The sequence below is a fragment of the Microcaecilia unicolor genome, chromosome 10, assembly GCF_901765095.1.
Source record: "Microcaecilia unicolor chromosome 10, aMicUni1.1, whole genome shotgun sequence".
NCBI classification, from domain to species: domain Eukaryota; kingdom Metazoa; phylum Chordata; class Amphibia; order Gymnophiona; family Siphonopidae; genus Microcaecilia; species Microcaecilia unicolor.
In genome coordinates this window covers 11225903-11243289 of record NC_044040.1, presented here as the reverse complement: position 1 = coordinate 11243289, position 17387 = coordinate 11225903, and the positions used below count along the sequence as shown (strand labels likewise).

Genomic DNA, 17387 nt, shown 5'->3' with positions numbered 1-17387 from the left:
CAATAGTAGCAACATTCCATGTAGAATCTCCAATAGTACCTATTTTATTTTTGTTACATTTGTACCCTGCGCTTTCCCACTCATGGCAGGCTCAATGCGGCTTACATGGGGCAATGGAGGGTTAAGTGATTTGCCCAGAGTCACAAGGAGCTGCCTGTGCCTGAAGTGGGAATCCAACTCAGTTCCTCAGTTCCCCAGGACCAAAGTCCACCACCCTAACCACTAGGCCACTCCTCCACTGTTGCTACTATTTGAGATTCCACTAGCAACATTCCATGTAGAAGTCGGGCCCTTGCAGATCACCAATGTGGCCGCGCAGGCTTCTGCTTCTGTGAGTCTGACGTCCTGCACGTATGTGCAGGACATCAGACTCACAGAAACAGAAGCTTGCGCAGCCTTCTACATGGAATGTTGCAAGTGGAATAGCAACATTCCATGTAGAATGTCCAATAGTAGCAACATTCCACGTAGAATCTCCAATAGTATCTATTTTATTTTTGTTCCATTTGTACCCTGCGCTTTCCCACTCATGGCAGGCTCAATGCGGCTTACATGGGGCAATGGAGGGTTAAGTGACTTGCCCGGAGTCACAAGGAGCTGCCTGTGCCTGAAGTGGGAATCAAACTCAGTTCCTCAGGACCAAAGTCCACCACCCTAACCACTAGGCCACTCCTCCACTGTTGCTACTATTTGAGATTCCACTAGCAACATTCCATGTAGAAGTCGGCCCTTGCAGATCACCAATGTGGCCGCGCAGGCTTCTGCTTCTGTGAGTCTGACGTCCTGCACGTATGTGCAGGACATCAGACTCACAGAAACAGAAGCTTGCGCAGCCTTCTACATGGAATGTTGCAAGTGGAATAGCAACATTCCATGTAGAATGTCCAATAGTAGCAACATTCCATGTAGAATCTCCAATAGTAGCAACATTCCATGTAGAATCTCCAATAGTACCTATTTATTTTTGTTACATTTGTACCCTGCGCTTTCCCACTCATGGCAGGCTCAATGCGGCTTACATGGGGCAATGGAGGGTTAAGTGATTTGCCCAGAGTCACAAGGAGCTGCCTGTGCCTGAAGTGGGAATCCAACTCAGTTCCTCAGTTCCCCAGGACCAAAGTCCACCACCCTAACCACTAGGCCACTCCTCCACTGTTGCTACTATTTGAGATTCCACTAGCAACATTCCATGTAGAAGTCGGCCCTTGCAGATCACCAATGTGGCCGCGCAGGCTTCTGCTTCTGTGAGTCTGACGTCCTGCACGTATGTGCAGGACATCAGACTCACAGAAACAGAAGCTTGCGCAGCCTTCTACATGGAATGTTGCAAGTGGAATAGCAACATCCATGTAGAATGTCCAATAGTAGCAACATTCCATGTAGAATCTCCAATAGTATCTATTTTATTTTTGTTCCATTTGTACCCTGCGCTTTCCCACTCATGGCAGGCTCAATGCGGCTTACATGGGGCAATGGAGGGTTAAGTGACTTGCCCGGAGTCACAAGGAGCTGCCTGTGCCTGAAGTGGGAATCAAACTCAGTTCCTCAGGACCAAAGTCCACCACCCTAACCACTAGGCCGCTCCTCCACTGTTGCTACTATTTGAGATTCCACTAGCAACATTCCATGTAGAAGTCGGCCCTTGCAGATCACCAATGTGGCCGCGCAGGCTTCTGCTTCTGTGAGTCTGACGTCCTGCACGTATGTGCAGGACATCAGACTCACAGAAACAGAAGCTTGCGCAGCCTTCTACATGGAATGTTGCTAGTGGAATAGCAACATTCCATGTAGAATGTCCAATAGTAGCAACATTCCACGTAGAATCTCCAATAGTATCTATTTTATTTTTGTTCCATTTGTACCCTGCGCTTTCCCACTCATGGCAGGCTCAATGCGGCTTACATGGGGCAATGGAGGGTTAAGTGACTTGCCCGGAGTCACAAGGAGCTGCCTGTGCCTGAAGTGGGAATCAAACTCAGTTCCTCAGGACCAAAGTCCACCACCCTAACCACTAGGCCACTCCTCCACTGTTGCTACTATTTGAGATTCCACTAGCAACATTCCATGTAGAAGTCGGCCCTTGCAGATCACCAATGTGGCCGCGCAGGCTTCTGCTTCTGTGAGTCTGACGTCCTGCACGTATGTGCAGGACATCAGACTCACAGAAACAGAAGCTTGCGCAGCCTTCTACATGGAATGTTGCAAGTGGAATAGCAACATTCCATGTAGAATGTCCAATAGTAGCAACATTCCACGTAGAATCTCCAATAGTATCTATTTTATTTTTGTTCCATTTGTACCCTGCGCTTTCCCACTCATGGCAGGCTCAATGCGGCTTACATGGGGCAATGGAGGGTTAAGTGACTTGCCCGGAGTCACAAGGAGCTGCCTGTGCCTGAAGTGGGAATCAAACTCAGTTCCTCAGGACCAAAGTCCACCACCCTAACCACTAGGCCACTCCTCCACTGTTGCTACTATTTGAGATTCCACTAGCAACATTCCATGTAGAAGTCGGCCCTTGCAGATCACCAATGTGGCCGCGCAGGCTTCTGCTTCTGTGAGTCTGACGTCCTGCACGTATGTGCAGGACATCAGACTCACAGAAACAGAAGCTTGCGCAGCCTTCTACATGGAATGTTGCAAGTGGAATAGCAACATTCCATGTAGAATGTCCAATAGTAGCAACATTCCATGTAGAATCTCCAATAGTAGCAACATTCCATGTAGAATCTCCAATAGTAGCAACATTCCATGTAGAATCCCCAATAGTACCTATTTTATTTTTGTTACATTTGTACCCTGCGCTTTCCCACTCATGGCAGGCTCAATGCGGCTTACATGGGGCAATGGAGGGTTAAGTGATTTGCCCAGAGTCACAAGGAGCTGCCTGTGCCTGAAGTGGGAATCCAACTCAGTTCCTCAGTTCCCCAGGACCAAAGTCCACCACCCTAACCACTAGGCCACTCCTCCACTGTTGCTACTATTTGAGATTCCACTAGCAACATTCCATGTAGAAGTCGGCCCTTGCAGATCACCAATGTGGCCGCGCAGGCTTCTGCTTCTGTGAGTCTGACGTCCTGCACGTATGTGCAGGACATCAGACTCACAGAAACAGAAGCTTGCGCAGCCTTCTACATGGAATGTTGCTAGTGGAATAGCAACATTCCATGTAGAATGTCCAATAGTAGCAACATTCCACGTAGAATCTCCAATAGTATCTATTTTATTTTTGTTCCATTTGTACCCTGCGCTTTCCCACTCATGGCAGGCTCAATGCGGCTTACATGGGGCAATGGAGGGTTAAGTGACTTGCCCGGAGTCACAAGGAGCTGCCTGTGCCTGAAGTGGGAATCAAACTCAGTTCCTCAGGACCAAAGTCCACCACCCTAACCACTAGGCCACTCCTCCACTGTTGCTACTATTTGAGATTCCACTAGCAACATTCCATGTAGAAGTCGGCCCTTGCAGATCACCAATGTGGCCGCGCAGGCTTCTGCTTCTGTGAGTCTGACGTCCTGCACGTATGTGCAGGACATCAGACTCACAGAAACAGAAGCTTGCGCAGCCTTCTACATGGAATGTTGCAAGTGGAATAGCAACATTCCATGTAGAATGTCCAATAGTAGCAACATTCCATGTAGAATGTCCAATAGTAGCAACATTCCATGTAGAATCTCCAATAGTAGCAACATTCCATGTAGAATCTCCAATAGTACCTATTTTATTTTTGTTACATTTGTACCCTGCGCTTTCCCACTCATGGCAGGCTCAATGCGGCTTACATGGGGCAATGGAGGGTTAAGTGATTTGCCCAGAGTCACAAGGAGCTGCCTGTGCCTGAAGTGGGAATCCAACTCAGTTCCTCAGTTCCCCAGGACCAAAGTCCACCACCCTAACCACTAGGCCACTCCTCCACTGTTGCTACTATTTGAGATTCCACTAGCAACATTCCATGTAGAAGTCGGCCCTTGCAGATCACCAATGTGGCCGCGCAGGCTTCTGCTTCTGTGAGTCTGACGTCCTGCACGTATGTGCAGGACATCAGACTCACAGAAACAGAAGCTTGCGCAGCCTTCTACATGGAATGTTGCAAGTGGAATAGCAACATTCCATGTAGAATGTCCAATAGTAGCAACATTCCACGTAGAATCTCCAATAGTATCTATTTTATTTTTGTTCCATTTGTACCCTGCGCTTTCCCACTCATGGCAGGCTCAATGCGGCTTACATGGGGCAATGGAGGGTTAAGTGACTTGCCCGGAGTCACAAGGAGCTGCCTGTGCCTGAAGTGGGAATCAAACTCAGTTCCTCAGGACCAAAGTCCACCACCCTAACCACTAGGCCACTCCTCCACTGTTGCTACTATTTGAGATTCCACTAGCAACATTCCATGTAGAAGTCGGCCCTTGCAGATCACCAATGTGGCCGCGCAGGCTTCTGCTTCTGTGAGTCTGACGTCCTGCACGTATGTGCAGGACATCAGACTCACAGAAACAGAAGCTTGCGCAGCCTTCTACATGGAATGTTGCAAGTGGAATAGCAACATTCCATGTAGAATGTCCAATAGTAGCAACATTCCATGTAGAATCTCCAATAGTATCTATTTATTTTTGTTACATTTGTACCCTGCGCTTTCCCACTCATGGCAGGCTCAATGCGGCTTACATGGGGCAATGGAGGGTTAAGTGACTTGCCCGGAGTCACAAGGAGCTGCCTGTGCCTGAAGTGGGAATCAAACTCAGTTCCTCAGGACCAAAGTCCACCACCCTAACCACTAGGCCACTCCTCCACTGTTGCTACTATTTGAGATTCCACTAGCAACATTCCATGTAGAAGTCGGCCCTTGCAGATCACCAATGTGGCCGCGCAGGCTTCTGCTTCTGTGAGTCTGACGTCCTGCACGTATGTGCAGGACATCAGACTCACAGAAACAGAAGCTTGCGCAGCCTTCTACATGGAATGTTGCAAGTGGAATAGCAACATTCCATGTAGAATGTCCAATAGTAGCAACATTCCACGTAGAATCTCCAATAGTATCTATTTTATTTTTGTTACATTTGTACCCTGCGCTTTCCCACTCATGGCAGGCTCAATGCGGCTTACATGGGGCAATGGAGGGTTAAGTGACTTGCCCGGAGTCACAAGGAGCTGCCTGTGCCTGAAGTGGGAATCAAACTCAGTTCCTCAGGACCAAAGTCCACCACCCTAACCACTAGGCCACTCCTCCACTGTTGCTACTATTTGAGATTCCACTAGCAACATTCCATGTAGAAGTCGGCCCTTGCAGATCACCAATGTGGCCGCGCAGGCTTTTGCTTCTGTGAGTCTGACGTCCTGCACGTATGTGCAGGACATCAGACTCACAGAAACAGAAGCTTGCGCAGCCTTCTACATGGAATGTTGCAAGTGGAATAGCAACATTCCATGTAGAATGTCCAATAGTAGCAACATTCCATGTAGAATCTCCAATAGTATCTATTTTATTTTTGTTCCATTTGTACCCTGCGCTTTCCCACTCATGGCAGGCTCAATGCGGCTTACATGGGGCAATGGAGGGTTAAGTGACTTGCCCGGAGTCACAAGGAGCTGCCTGTGCCTGAAGTGGGAATCAAACTCAGTTCCTCAGGACCAAAGTCCACCACCCTAACCACTAGGCCACTCCTCCACTGTTGCTACTATTTGAGATTCCACTAGCAACATTCCATGTAGAAGTCGGCCCTTGCAGATCACCAATGTGGCCGCGCAGGCTTCTGCTTCTGTGAGTCTGACGTCCTGCACGTATGTGCAGGACATCAGACTCACAGAAACAGAAGCTTGCGCAGCCTTCTACATGGAATGTTGCAAGTGGAATAGCAACATTCCATGTAGAATGTCCAATAGTAGCAACATTCCACGTACAATCTCCAATAGTATCTATTTTATTTTGTTACATTTGTACCCTGCGCTTTCCCACTCATGGCAGGCTCAATGCGGCTTACATGGGGCAATGGAGGGTTAAGTGACTTGCCCGGAGTCACAAGGAGCTGCCTGTGCCTGAAGTGGGAATCAAACTCAGTTCCTCAGGACCAAAGTCCACCACCCTAACCACTAGGCCACTCCTCCACTGTTGCTACTATTTGAGATTCCACTAGCAACATTCCATGTAGAAGTCGGCCCTTGCAGATCACCAATGTGGCCGCGCAGGCTTCTGCTTCTGTGAGTCTGACGTCCTGCACGTATGTGCAGGACATCAGACTCACAGAAACAGAAGCTTGCGCAGCCTTCTACATGGAATGTTGCTAGTGGAATAGCAACGTTCCATGTAGAATGTCCAATAGTAGCAACATTCCATGTAGAATCTCCAATAGCAGCAACATTCCATGTAGAATCTCCAATAGTATCTATTTTATTTTTGTTACATTTGTACCCTGCGCTTTCCCACTCATGGCAGGCTCAATGCGGCTTACATGGGGCAATGGAGGGTTAAGTGACTTGCCCAGAGTCACAAGGAGCTGCCTGTGCCTGAAGTGGGAATCAAACTCAGTTCCTCAGGACCAAAGTCCACCACCCTAACCACTAGGCCACTCCTCCACTGTTGCTACTATTTGAGATTCCACTAGCAACATTCCATGTAGAAGTCGGCCCTTGCAGATCACCAATGTGGCCGCGCAGGCTTCTGCTTCTGTGAGTCTGACGTCCTGCACGTATGTGCAGGACATCAGACTCACAGAAACAGAAGCTTGCGCAGCCTTCTACATGGAATGTTGCAAGTGGAATAGCAACATTCCATGTAGAATGTCCAATAGTAGCAACATTCCATGTAGAATGTCCAATAGTAGCAACATTCCATGTAGAATCTCCAATAGTAGCAACATTCCATGTAGAATCTCCAATAGTACCTATTTTATTTTTGTTACATTTGTACCCTGCGCTTTCCCACTCATGGCAGGCTCAATGCGGCTTACATGGGGCAATGGAGGGTTAAGTGATTTGCCCAGAGTCACAAGGAGCTGCCTGTGCCTGAAGTGGGAATCCAACTCAGTTCCTCAGTTCCCCAGGACCAAAGTCCACCACCCTAACCACTAGGCCACTCCTCCACTGTTGCTACTATTTGAGATTCCACTAGCAACATTCCATGTAGAAGTCGGCCCTTGCAGATCACCAATGGCCGCGCAGGCTTCTGCTTCTGTGAGTCTGACGTCCTGCACGTATGTGCAGGACATCAGACTCACAGAAACAGAAGCTTGCGCAGCCTTCTACATGGAATGTTGCTAGTGGAATAGCAACATTCCATGTAGAATGTCCAATAGTAGCAACATTCCACGTAGAATCTCCAATAGTATCTATTTTATTTTTGTTCCATTTGTACCCTGCGCTTTCCCACTCATGGCAGGCTCAATGCGGCTTACATGGGGCAATGGAGGGTTAAGTGACTTGCCCAGAGTCACAAGGAGCTGCCTGTGCCTGAAGTGGGAATCGAACTCAGTTCCTCAGTTCCCCAGGACCAAAGTCCACCACCCTAACCACTAGGCCACTCCTCCACTTTCTCCCATTTCTTGATGATAGTTTGATCATGTCTACCAGTTAGTCTGGTGACATGCCAAACAGTATTATTTATTTATTTATTTATTTTTAACTTTGTCAAATTGGTTGTCCTGCATTTCCCGCTGCTGTGGCTTAACATGATCATGACTAAAGCATCCAGGCAACACCGATTGTACTCCTGTATACAGTTCAGTAGAAGAAGTACTTAGAACTGGAATATGGTCACCCGTACACACCTAGAGAGCGGACAAGGATTTCTATAAGGCCAGCTTAAGTTGGCTCCCCCTACAAGATTCACCTTCAAACAAGATTGGAGCAACCCACAGCTCCCCCTTTGTGTGGCTGATCCATCCTGCGTGTCGTAAAAAGAAGGTCAAGTTACTTAACCTGTAGCAGGGAGTCTGTGTAGGCAGAAGAATAAATCGGAGACATCCCTGGAAGTTACTTCTTTATATACACCGAGGGACTCATAAATAGCAGCCATGTTGTGGCTCTCTTGTACGTGCTCAGAAAAAGCTTCCAAATTTTTTTTTTTGAGTTCGAAGACTTTTTCCGTATCTGCACTATCACCTGAAGTCAGTTGTGTACCCAAGAACCCCTGTTGCAGGTAAACAATTTCACTTTCCACCATCTGCCTCGCCTCACCCCATGCTTGGAATCAAACTCCCTGAGCCCATACGCCAGGCCCCCTCCCTACCCACCTTCAAATCATTGCTCAAAGCCCACCTCTTCAATGTCGCTTTCGGCACCTAATCACAACACCTCTACTCAGGAAATCTAGACTACCCCAACTTGACATTTCGTCCTTTAGATTGTAAGCTCTTCTGAGCAGGGACCGTCCTTAGTTATTAATTTGTACAGCGCTGCGTAACCCTAGTAGCGCTCTAGAAATGTTAAGTAGTAGTAAGTAGTCTGTCTGTGTTTACTGGAACCTGTTTTTTTTTATAGGGAGGGGGAGTTGGAAATTCAGTTCAGAACCTGAGATCTACTGTATTACATGCGTGTAACGTACGTGTACCCCCCGCGCACTATATGTCTGGGTATGCTGTACCAGTGTATAGCACACCTGCGCTATACACCGGTATAGTGAAATTAGCACACTTTGGTTTTAAAACAATTTAGATTTTTTTGCAGGTTATGTGCAGTCATAATGTCTGCAAGAACCTAAAAAGAAAAGCACTTAAAAACAAATGTGTTAGTTTGGCAATTAGCACGTCTTAGAAATAATAAACTGGTTTAGCGTACGTTATACGCGTGGGTGTGTTTATTTTTTACATAGCCTCACAATTTGTGCCTATTATCTGTGTAAAACTATGGTGGCTGGGTGTTTCTGTAATGCCCGTCCCTCGGCTCACTGGAGGCTTTGCTTTGTCACCTTTTAGGAGTATTTCTTAAGGCCGGAGCTGAAGACCAGCCTGTTCAAAGAAAAGGGAGGAATCTGTGCCATCACAGAATGCAGGAACACTGTGCCAGAGGAATCGATGCTGGCAATGAAGAAGTTGCCCGTCACCTATGTAAGTCTTCCTTGGAAACCAAGAAGGGATCTAGGCGTCGTCGTCGATGATACGCTGAAACCTTCTGCTCAGTGTGCTGCTGCGGCTAAGAAAGCAAATAGAATGTTAGGTATTATTAGGATAGGAATGGAAAACAAAAATGAGAATGTTATGCCTTTGTATCGCTCCATGGTGCGACCGCACCTCGAATATTGTGTTCAATTCTGGTCGCCGCATCTCAAAAAAGTTATAGTGGAATTAGAAAAGGTGCAGAGAAGGGCGACGAAAATGATAAAGGGGATGGGACGACTTCCCTATGAGGAAAGGCTAAAGCGGTTATGGCTCTTCAGCTTGGAGAAAAGGCGGCTGAGGGGAGATATGATAGAGGTCTATAAAATAACGAGTGGAGTTGAACGGGTACTACCACTACTACTACTATTTAACATTTCTATAGCGCTACAAGGCGTACGCAGCGCTGCACAAACATAGAAGAAAGACAGTCTGTTCACACTTTCCAAAAATACTAGGACTAGGGAGCATGCGGTGAAGCTACAATGTAGTAAATTTAAAACGAATCGGAGAAAGTTTTCTTCACTGAAGGTGTAATTAAACTCTGGAGTTCTTTGCCAGAGAATGTGGTAAATGCGGTTAGCTTAGCGGAGTTTTAAAAAGTTTTGGACGGCTTCCTAAAGGAAAAGTCCATAGACCATTATTAAATGGACTTGGGGAAAATCCACTATTTCTAGGATAAGCAGTATAAAATGCTTTGTACTTTTTTGGGATCTTGCCAGGTATTTGTGACCTGGATTGGCCACTGTTGGAAACAGGATGCTGGGCTTGATGGACCTTTGGTCTTTCCCAGTATGGCAATACTTATGTACTTATATGTACCTATATTTATGGATATGTTTACTAAGGTGCGTTAAGCATTTTTAACGTGCCTTTAAAGTTAAGGTGTGTTAAAGGCTAAAGCACTATTGTTGCTGGACAGATTCCAAATAGCAAAGCCACGAGCCCCCGGCCTGTCTGGATTCTTGAAATGAGCTGTCCTGATGGGGAAGAAAGCAATTCTCCTCAGCTGGCTGGATTCGACAGTGGTGCCTCCATCGCTTTGGAGAGCACAGATGATAACACCTGCTGACAATGGAACGATTGGGAATAAAAAACATAAATTCAGACAGAGGAATCCGATTCCAGTGGGTTTGCGAGTGGTTCTGGGCCACATTGACACCGGTGGTGCGGAGCCGTAACCTGAACCGGTAAGCCCAGGTCCTCCAGGCCTTACTGCTGTAACTTGGAGAAGGGGGGGGACGGGAGAGAGGTAGTAAGGAAGGGATGGTTGGGAGCAGTTAGAAAGGACGTTAGTAGTGGGAACGAAGGAAGCTGTATAGTGATAAATGTTTAAATGCTGTTTGCATGGCATTTGGAATTTTGTGGTCATCAATAAAAATGATTTCAACATAAAAGGCTAATGCACCAATACAGTCCTATAGGTGTGTTAGCGTTTAATGCGTGTCATCCATTAACGTACGTTAAAAATGCTAATGCGCCTTTGCAAACACAAGTCCTAATTTCTTATATGCCACCTGCAAGCCCCAAATGTGTATATTCAGGTACAGTAGATATTCTGTTCCTGGAGGACTCACGCTGCTCTTTTCTCTGTGTTGCATTAATACCTGTTTGGAGGCTCCTGGGCATCAATTATTCCAGTCCAGAGTTCCCACGGTTTCATTTCCATGTTTTTAGAAGCAAGAGAATGTAATAGAATCATTTTAAAATTAAACCACCGCCCTTCCTTCCCCCCCCCTCCCCCACACTGTCCACTTCCCCTTTTCATCCTGCTGCTGTGTGATTTTTGTTTTTTGCCTTTGAATTGAGATGTGCTGAAGTGCTGATTCAGGGGTTTTAAGCCTATCGTCACATTTTGGGATTGGGCATTTTACTCACAGTGCTGCAGAAATGACTAGGGACCATTAAGGATTTTTCTTTTGCTCTGGGTTTTACCCCATGGAGTGTTGTACTGTTTAAGTCCTGTTAGTTTCGCCTTAAAGTTCTCTTGGCCTCACACCTCTGCTTGCCGTTCTTTTGCATATTAACTGGAGAAAAATAGCTTTCGGTCTGACAGCATACAAACTTGCCTTGACAACATTTATTTATGTCATTTTAACCCACCTATTTGTGGATAAACTTCAGTTGTGATTTATTAGTTTATGTAATGACTAGCCGTTAAGCCCGTTAAAACGGGCGAGATTTCCAGTTACCCTCCTCGCCGCCGCTCCCTCCCCCGTCCGTGCTGGGCCCCCTGCACTGACCTGACAGCGCCTCTCACCTCCGTGTGAAAGCGCTGCAGGCAGCAGCAGATCGCTCTGCTGCTGCCTGCAGCACTTCCACACGGAGGTGAGAGGCGCTGTCAGGTCAGTGCAGGGGGCCCAGCACGGAGGGGGGCGGGAGCGGTGGCGGGGGGGTGAAGGTTGGTGCGCACGATGTTTGTTTCCAGGCTCCAGCAGCAGCGTCCGACAATCCGACTCCGTTTCCCTCTCTGTTCCGCCCTCTGACATCATCGCATCTTGACGCGAGGGCGGGACAGAGAGGGAAGTCTCTACTGCGCATTTGCAGGTGAGTCAGTCACTTGCCATTTATATGTTTGATTTTATGATGCTGAATTGTTCTTCGCCAATGTCTTGTTTGAAAAATGCAATGCTCTCCCTTTCTTAATGCTGTTAAGCAGTTTGTCCCCAGAATGAGCAAATGGTTACCACTACAGAATGGACGCCTTTATTTAAAAAGATTAGTACAATTTATGTCGGTTTTGGGAAGCAGATAGTGTATTGAAAGAAGTGAATGATTTACTCTTTTTGTGACTCTTGATATTTATCCAGTGCTTGTGTCCCATTTTTTGCAGAGTGACAAGAAAGAAGACAGAGGGGGTTATCTTTGTCACGCTTGTGTTCAGCAGCGGCTTGGTCCCATGACCTACCTAATAGCGACTCCTGAATTAGTACAATCTATGGAGTTCACCATAGAAAACTTAGTGATCCCACTGCATGTCGCACAACTTCTGGAAATGATTTGAGGCCTGCAGATTCTGAACATCTCACGGGACATAAGGCCCAACCTCTCCCTTTGTTTTTCAGAGCCATCGATTCTGTAGGGAAATTGCACCTTTGTTTCTAGAAGGTACAGTGCGGGGGACAGTAGTAAAAGGCCAGTCCCTCTGGTCCTTCGCGCTAGATAAAAGTACGCACTGGTTATAGGTCACGGATGAACACCTTTCCTGTTGGCAATTGGGAGCATTAAAACTTTTTTTTTTTTTGGCTAGCGGCCACATCCACGGAGGTATTCAACACCATAACGGAAATCCTGTGGTTACTAGCCACCATAAAACGATTTGCTATCAGTTTTCATTGGTAGGTTGCCAGGTGCCAGTAAGCTTCAGATTGGCTGGTCCTAATTTTATTGAGTTATCAAACATATGTGTCATATGCTTCTGAGTACCACTAAGGCTTGAGAAAAGAAAATAAGTTAATCTAATACGTGTGAAAAAAAATGGATTAGCTTATTATAAGCGAGTCCTTAGCATGGAGTCTTACTGTACATTGTAATATCTGACTTTTTATGGTTTTATCTCGTGCATTAAAAGAACACTTTTTAAAAACGGTGTATGATGTAACTTATGCTCAAACGTGAGCTGTGGTGAATAGTTAGATAAGAATCAAACAAATACTGTAAACGGCAGCTTGTGCTAAACAGTAGGGAATAGGCTGTTTAAAATGTTCTTGAGTCTTATGTTTCTTTATTTATTTAGATCATTTATACCCCGCCTATTACCACATAAAGCAGCCCCTAAGCGGCTTACAATGAACTAATGAATCAGTACAATGACAGTGGGAGGAAGAAGGGAAAGGAATATAGCTACAAATTTAATCAAATAGGTAGGCAAGGAAAAGGAAACGAAAAGAAAAGTCATTTGGATAATGTTGTCTCCTATGGAAACATACAGTGGTGGAAATAAGTATTTGATCCCTTGCTGATTTTGTAAGTTTGCCCACTGACAAAGACATGAGCAGCCCATAATTGAAGGGTAGGTTATTGGTAACAGTGAGAGATAGCACATCACAAATTAAATCCGGAAAATCACATTGTGGAAAGTATATGAATTTATTTGCATTCTGCAGAGGGAAATAAGTATTTAATCCCTCTGGCAAACAAGACCTAATACTTGGTGGCAAAACCCTTGTTGGCAAGCACAGCGGTCAGACCTCTTCTGTAGTTGATGATGAGGTTTGCACACATGTCAGGAGGAATTTTGGTCCACTCCTCTTTGCAGATCATCTCTAAATCATTAAGAGTTCTGGGCTGTCGCTTGGCAACTCGCAGCTTCAGCTCCCTCCATAAGTTTTCAATGGGATTAAGGTCTGGTGACTGGCTAGGCCACTCCATGACCCTAATGTGCTTCTTCCTGAGCCACTCCTCTGTTGCCTTGGCTGTATGTTTGGGTCATTGTCGTGCTGGAAGACCCAGCCACGACCCATTTTTAGGGCCCTGGCGGAGGGAAGGAGGTTGTCACTCAGAATTGTACGGTACATGGCCCCATCCATTCTCCCATGATGCGGTGAAGTAGTCCTGTGCCCTTAGCAGAGAAACACCCCCAAAACATAACATTTCCACCTCCATGCTTGACAGTGGGGACGGTGTTCTTTGGGTCATAGGCAGCATTTCTCTTCCTCCAAACACGGCGAGTTGAGTTCATGCCAAAGAGCTCAATTTTTGTCTCATCTGACCACAGCACCTTCTCCCAATCACTCTCGGCATCATCCAGGTGTTCACTGGCAAACTTCAGACGGGCCGTCACATGTGCCTTCCGGAGCAGGGGGACCTTGCGGGCACTGCAGGATTGCAATCCGTTATGTCGTAATGTGTTACCAATGGTTTTCGTGGTGACAGTGGTCCCAGCTGCCTTGAGATCATTGACAAGTTCCCCCCTTGTAGTTGTAGGCTGATTTCTAACCTTCCTCATGATCAAGGATACCCCACGAGGTGAGATTTTGCGTGGAGCCCCAGATCTTTGTCGATTGACAGTCATTTTGTACTTCTTCCATTTTCTTACTATGGCACCAACAGTTGTCTCCTTCTCGCCCAGCGTCTTACTGATGGTTTGTAGCCCATTCCAGCCTTGTGCAGGTGTATGATCTTGTCCCTGACATCCTTAGACAGCTCCTTGCTCTTGGCCATTTTGTAGAGGTTAGAGTCTGACTGAGTCTGTGGACAGGTGTCTTTCATACAGGTGACCATTGCCGACAGCTGTCTGTCATGCAGGTAACGAGTTGATTTGGAGCATCTACCTGGTCTGTAGGGGCCAGATCTCTTACTGGTTGGTGGGGGATCAAATACTTATTTCCCTCTGCAGAATGCAAATAAATTCATATACTTTCCACAATGTGATTTTCCGGATTTAATTTGTGATGTGCTATCTCTCACTGTTACCAATAACCTACCCTTCAATTATGGGCTGCTCATGTCTTTGTCAGTGGGCAAACTTACAAAATCAGCAAGGAATCAAATACTTATTTCCACCACTGTACGCTGGGTCAGACCAGTGGTCCATCTAGCCCAGTATCCTGCTTCCAACAATGGCCAAGAAAACAACAAAACAAGCGGAAGATATCCAGAAGGAGCAGACTGAAGCCACAGATGTTGGAAACCAGAACAATTTATTACGACCCAACACGGTCCGTGTTTCGGCCGAAAAGGCCTTCTTCAGGGGTCTTCAGACTGGCTTATACTGGTATTCCTCCAAAAAGGATCTCACCAAAGTGAGACGATCTCCCTCATTTGTCAGCACAAATCCTCCTGACATCCACCCACCAGGTCAATCCACCAAGTCTTCATGATGTCAGGAGGATTTGTGCTGACAAATGAGGGCGATCGTCTCACTTTTGTGAGATCCTTTTTGGAGGAATACCAGTATAAGCCAGTCTGAAGACCCCTGAAGAAGGCCTTTTCGGCCGAAACACGGACCGTGTTGGGTCGTAATAAATTATTCTGGTTTCCAACATCTGTGGCTTCAGTCTGGTCCTTCTGGATATCTTCCGCTTGTTTTGTTGTTTTTTTGCGGGAGATTTTGGACTCTCTTTTTTTCCAACAATGGCCAATCCAGGTCCCAAATACCTGGCAGAATAGCAACATTCCATCCCGCTGTTCCCAGGGCAAGCAGTGGCTTCCCCCATATCCATCTCAATAGCAAGACTATGGGCTTTTCTTCCAGGAACGTGTCCAACAAATTCTAAGGATAAAAGGTAACAATACTCATACTTCAGTCACTACCCCATTTAACTTACCCTTAAATACTTATATGCCCCAACACCTTGGGATATAATGGGAAAAGAAACAGCAACTCAACATATATGAAAAGGCTTAACAAGGTTCGTAGCATGATCCATTGCAGTCTTGATTTGGAAACGTATCCATCTGCCCCAAAATGAAACATTTCCTGTCTGCACTCTGCCACTTCAGTTGAAGAACTGCCTTTAGGAGGTCCAGCGCCCTGGATAACAAATGTCCACCACCTTCTTCCTAACAATAGACAGATCTGACAGCTCGGCTAGGAATTCCTTATCACATAACCCTTGCATATTCCACCCTGCTTTGACCTGGTTTATTTCATTTGGTTAGGGTTTCTGATTATATCTTTTTATTGGTTTTTTTTAATTGAATTTGTATTTTGTTGTAAATGTTTTCTCTTTAAATGTTATGTATGTTGCTTTGTACATCACCTAGAAAATACAGATAGTGCAGTTTATAAATATTTTAAATAAATCTGCCTGTAATTTTAACAGAACATTCCCTGTGAACGAGGAAAGAAAGCTAAAATCACATCCTGCCACAACCAAGCTTGTTTTCATTCACACTTGCCCACTGATCATAAGGGAGGAATGTGGGAGATGCACATCTACATGCAATTAGCGGTCAGAACTGGCGAGTTTGTTGTTTCACACGCTTGCCAGCTCTGATCCTGGGTCGCGCAGGCAAATGTAGGCGCTAGTCCAGCGCTAATGGTCTCTAGCGCCTGGGTTTGCTTCTGATCATCTGCCCATTAGTGCCTCATCAATAGGAGGTGGTAAGTGCATCCATGTTAAGCCCACGTCCTAATGGAAAAATTAGCGCACGATTTGGGAAAAAAAAAAAACGCCAAAAACCTTAAGATGCTGGTGCCTTCCCTTTTACCAAACTGTGGCAAAAAGGGGGCCTGCGCTGGCATCGGCATGTGGTTTTCACTCACGCCAAGGCCCCCTTTTACCGCAGCTGGTAAAAGGGAAGTCTCACATTCCTACAGAAAATGGGCGTGCAGCAAGTAAAGCACTTGCCGCATGGCTAGTTGGGGGGGGGGGGGGGGGGGGGGGGGAGGAGCCCTTACCACCACCACCCATTGAGGTGTCGGTAAAGGCTCCCACGTTAACCCAGTCTTTCAAGACGCTGTTGTTCGAGCATCGATTTTTATTGGGTAGTATATTGACACATGGTGGTTTTTCCATAGTCAAGACTGTAAAGACTCCTGAGGCAGGCCAGTTGGCCGAAACGCGGCTGTGTCAAGTCTTTTGAGCTACACCATAAATATGGATTTTTTTAAACATTGTCTCAAGACCATATTCTTGTGTCATCTTCGCTGTGTTGTGTGTGGGTGAAGACTGGTGTTCTTCTATGTTTAAACTGACATCTTTGGAGAACGATGATCTCTTGTAAAAAGCACACCGAGGCTGAAAGTCGTGAGAGCTCCCTATATACAAACATTGTCTTTTGAAAGGAGAATTCAGCCCTCTAACATTTAACAGATATAAATTTCACTTCTGTCATAAACCCCCCCCCCCCCCCCCCAAAAAAAAATAAATAAATAGTGCACTACTACTTAACATTTCTAGAGCGCTACAAACCTTGCTATATCAGATCAACATAGCCTAGTGGTTACTGCGGTGGGCTTTGATCCTGGGGAACTGAGTTCAATTCCCACTGCAGCTCCTTGTGACTCTGGGCAAGTCACTTAACCCTCCATTGCCCCCAGGTACAAATAAGTATCTGTATATACTATGTAAACTGCTTTGAATGTAGTTGCAAAAACCTCAGAAAGGCGGTATATCAAGTCCCAGTTCCCTTTTCCCTATTTGAGATTCTACATGGAATGTTGCTACTATTGGAGATTCTAGATGGAATGTTGCTACTATTGAGATTCTGTTGCTACTATTTGAGATTCTACATGGAATGTTGCTATTCCACTAGCAACATTCCATGTAGAGGCGTGCCCTTGAGATCAGCAACATGGCAGCGCAGGCTTCTGTTTCTGTGAGTCTGACGGCCTGCACGTACGTAGCCTAGTGT

The 17387-nt window shown here is 46.1% G+C and overlaps 2 protein-coding genes across 2 annotated transcripts in view; both read left to right on the top strand.

Annotated features, from left to right (window-relative positions):
- The window catches only part of LOC115479319 (F-box DNA helicase 1-like), a 29401-nt gene extending 16640 nt beyond the window's left edge, over positions 1 to 12761 (top strand). The window contains exons 4-5 of the mRNA XM_030217194.1: positions 8907 to 9038; positions 11920 to 12761. Of these exons, the coding sequence (XP_030073054.1) occupies positions 8907 to 9038; positions 11920 to 12090 (303 nt within the window). The 3' untranslated portion in view covers positions 12091 to 12761. The remainder of the gene's footprint in view (positions 1 to 8906; positions 9039 to 11919) is intronic.
- The window catches only part of RBM17 (RNA binding motif protein 17), a 241413-nt gene that overhangs the window by 24878 nt on the left and 199148 nt on the right, over positions 1 to 17387 (top strand). The window lies entirely within an intron of this gene.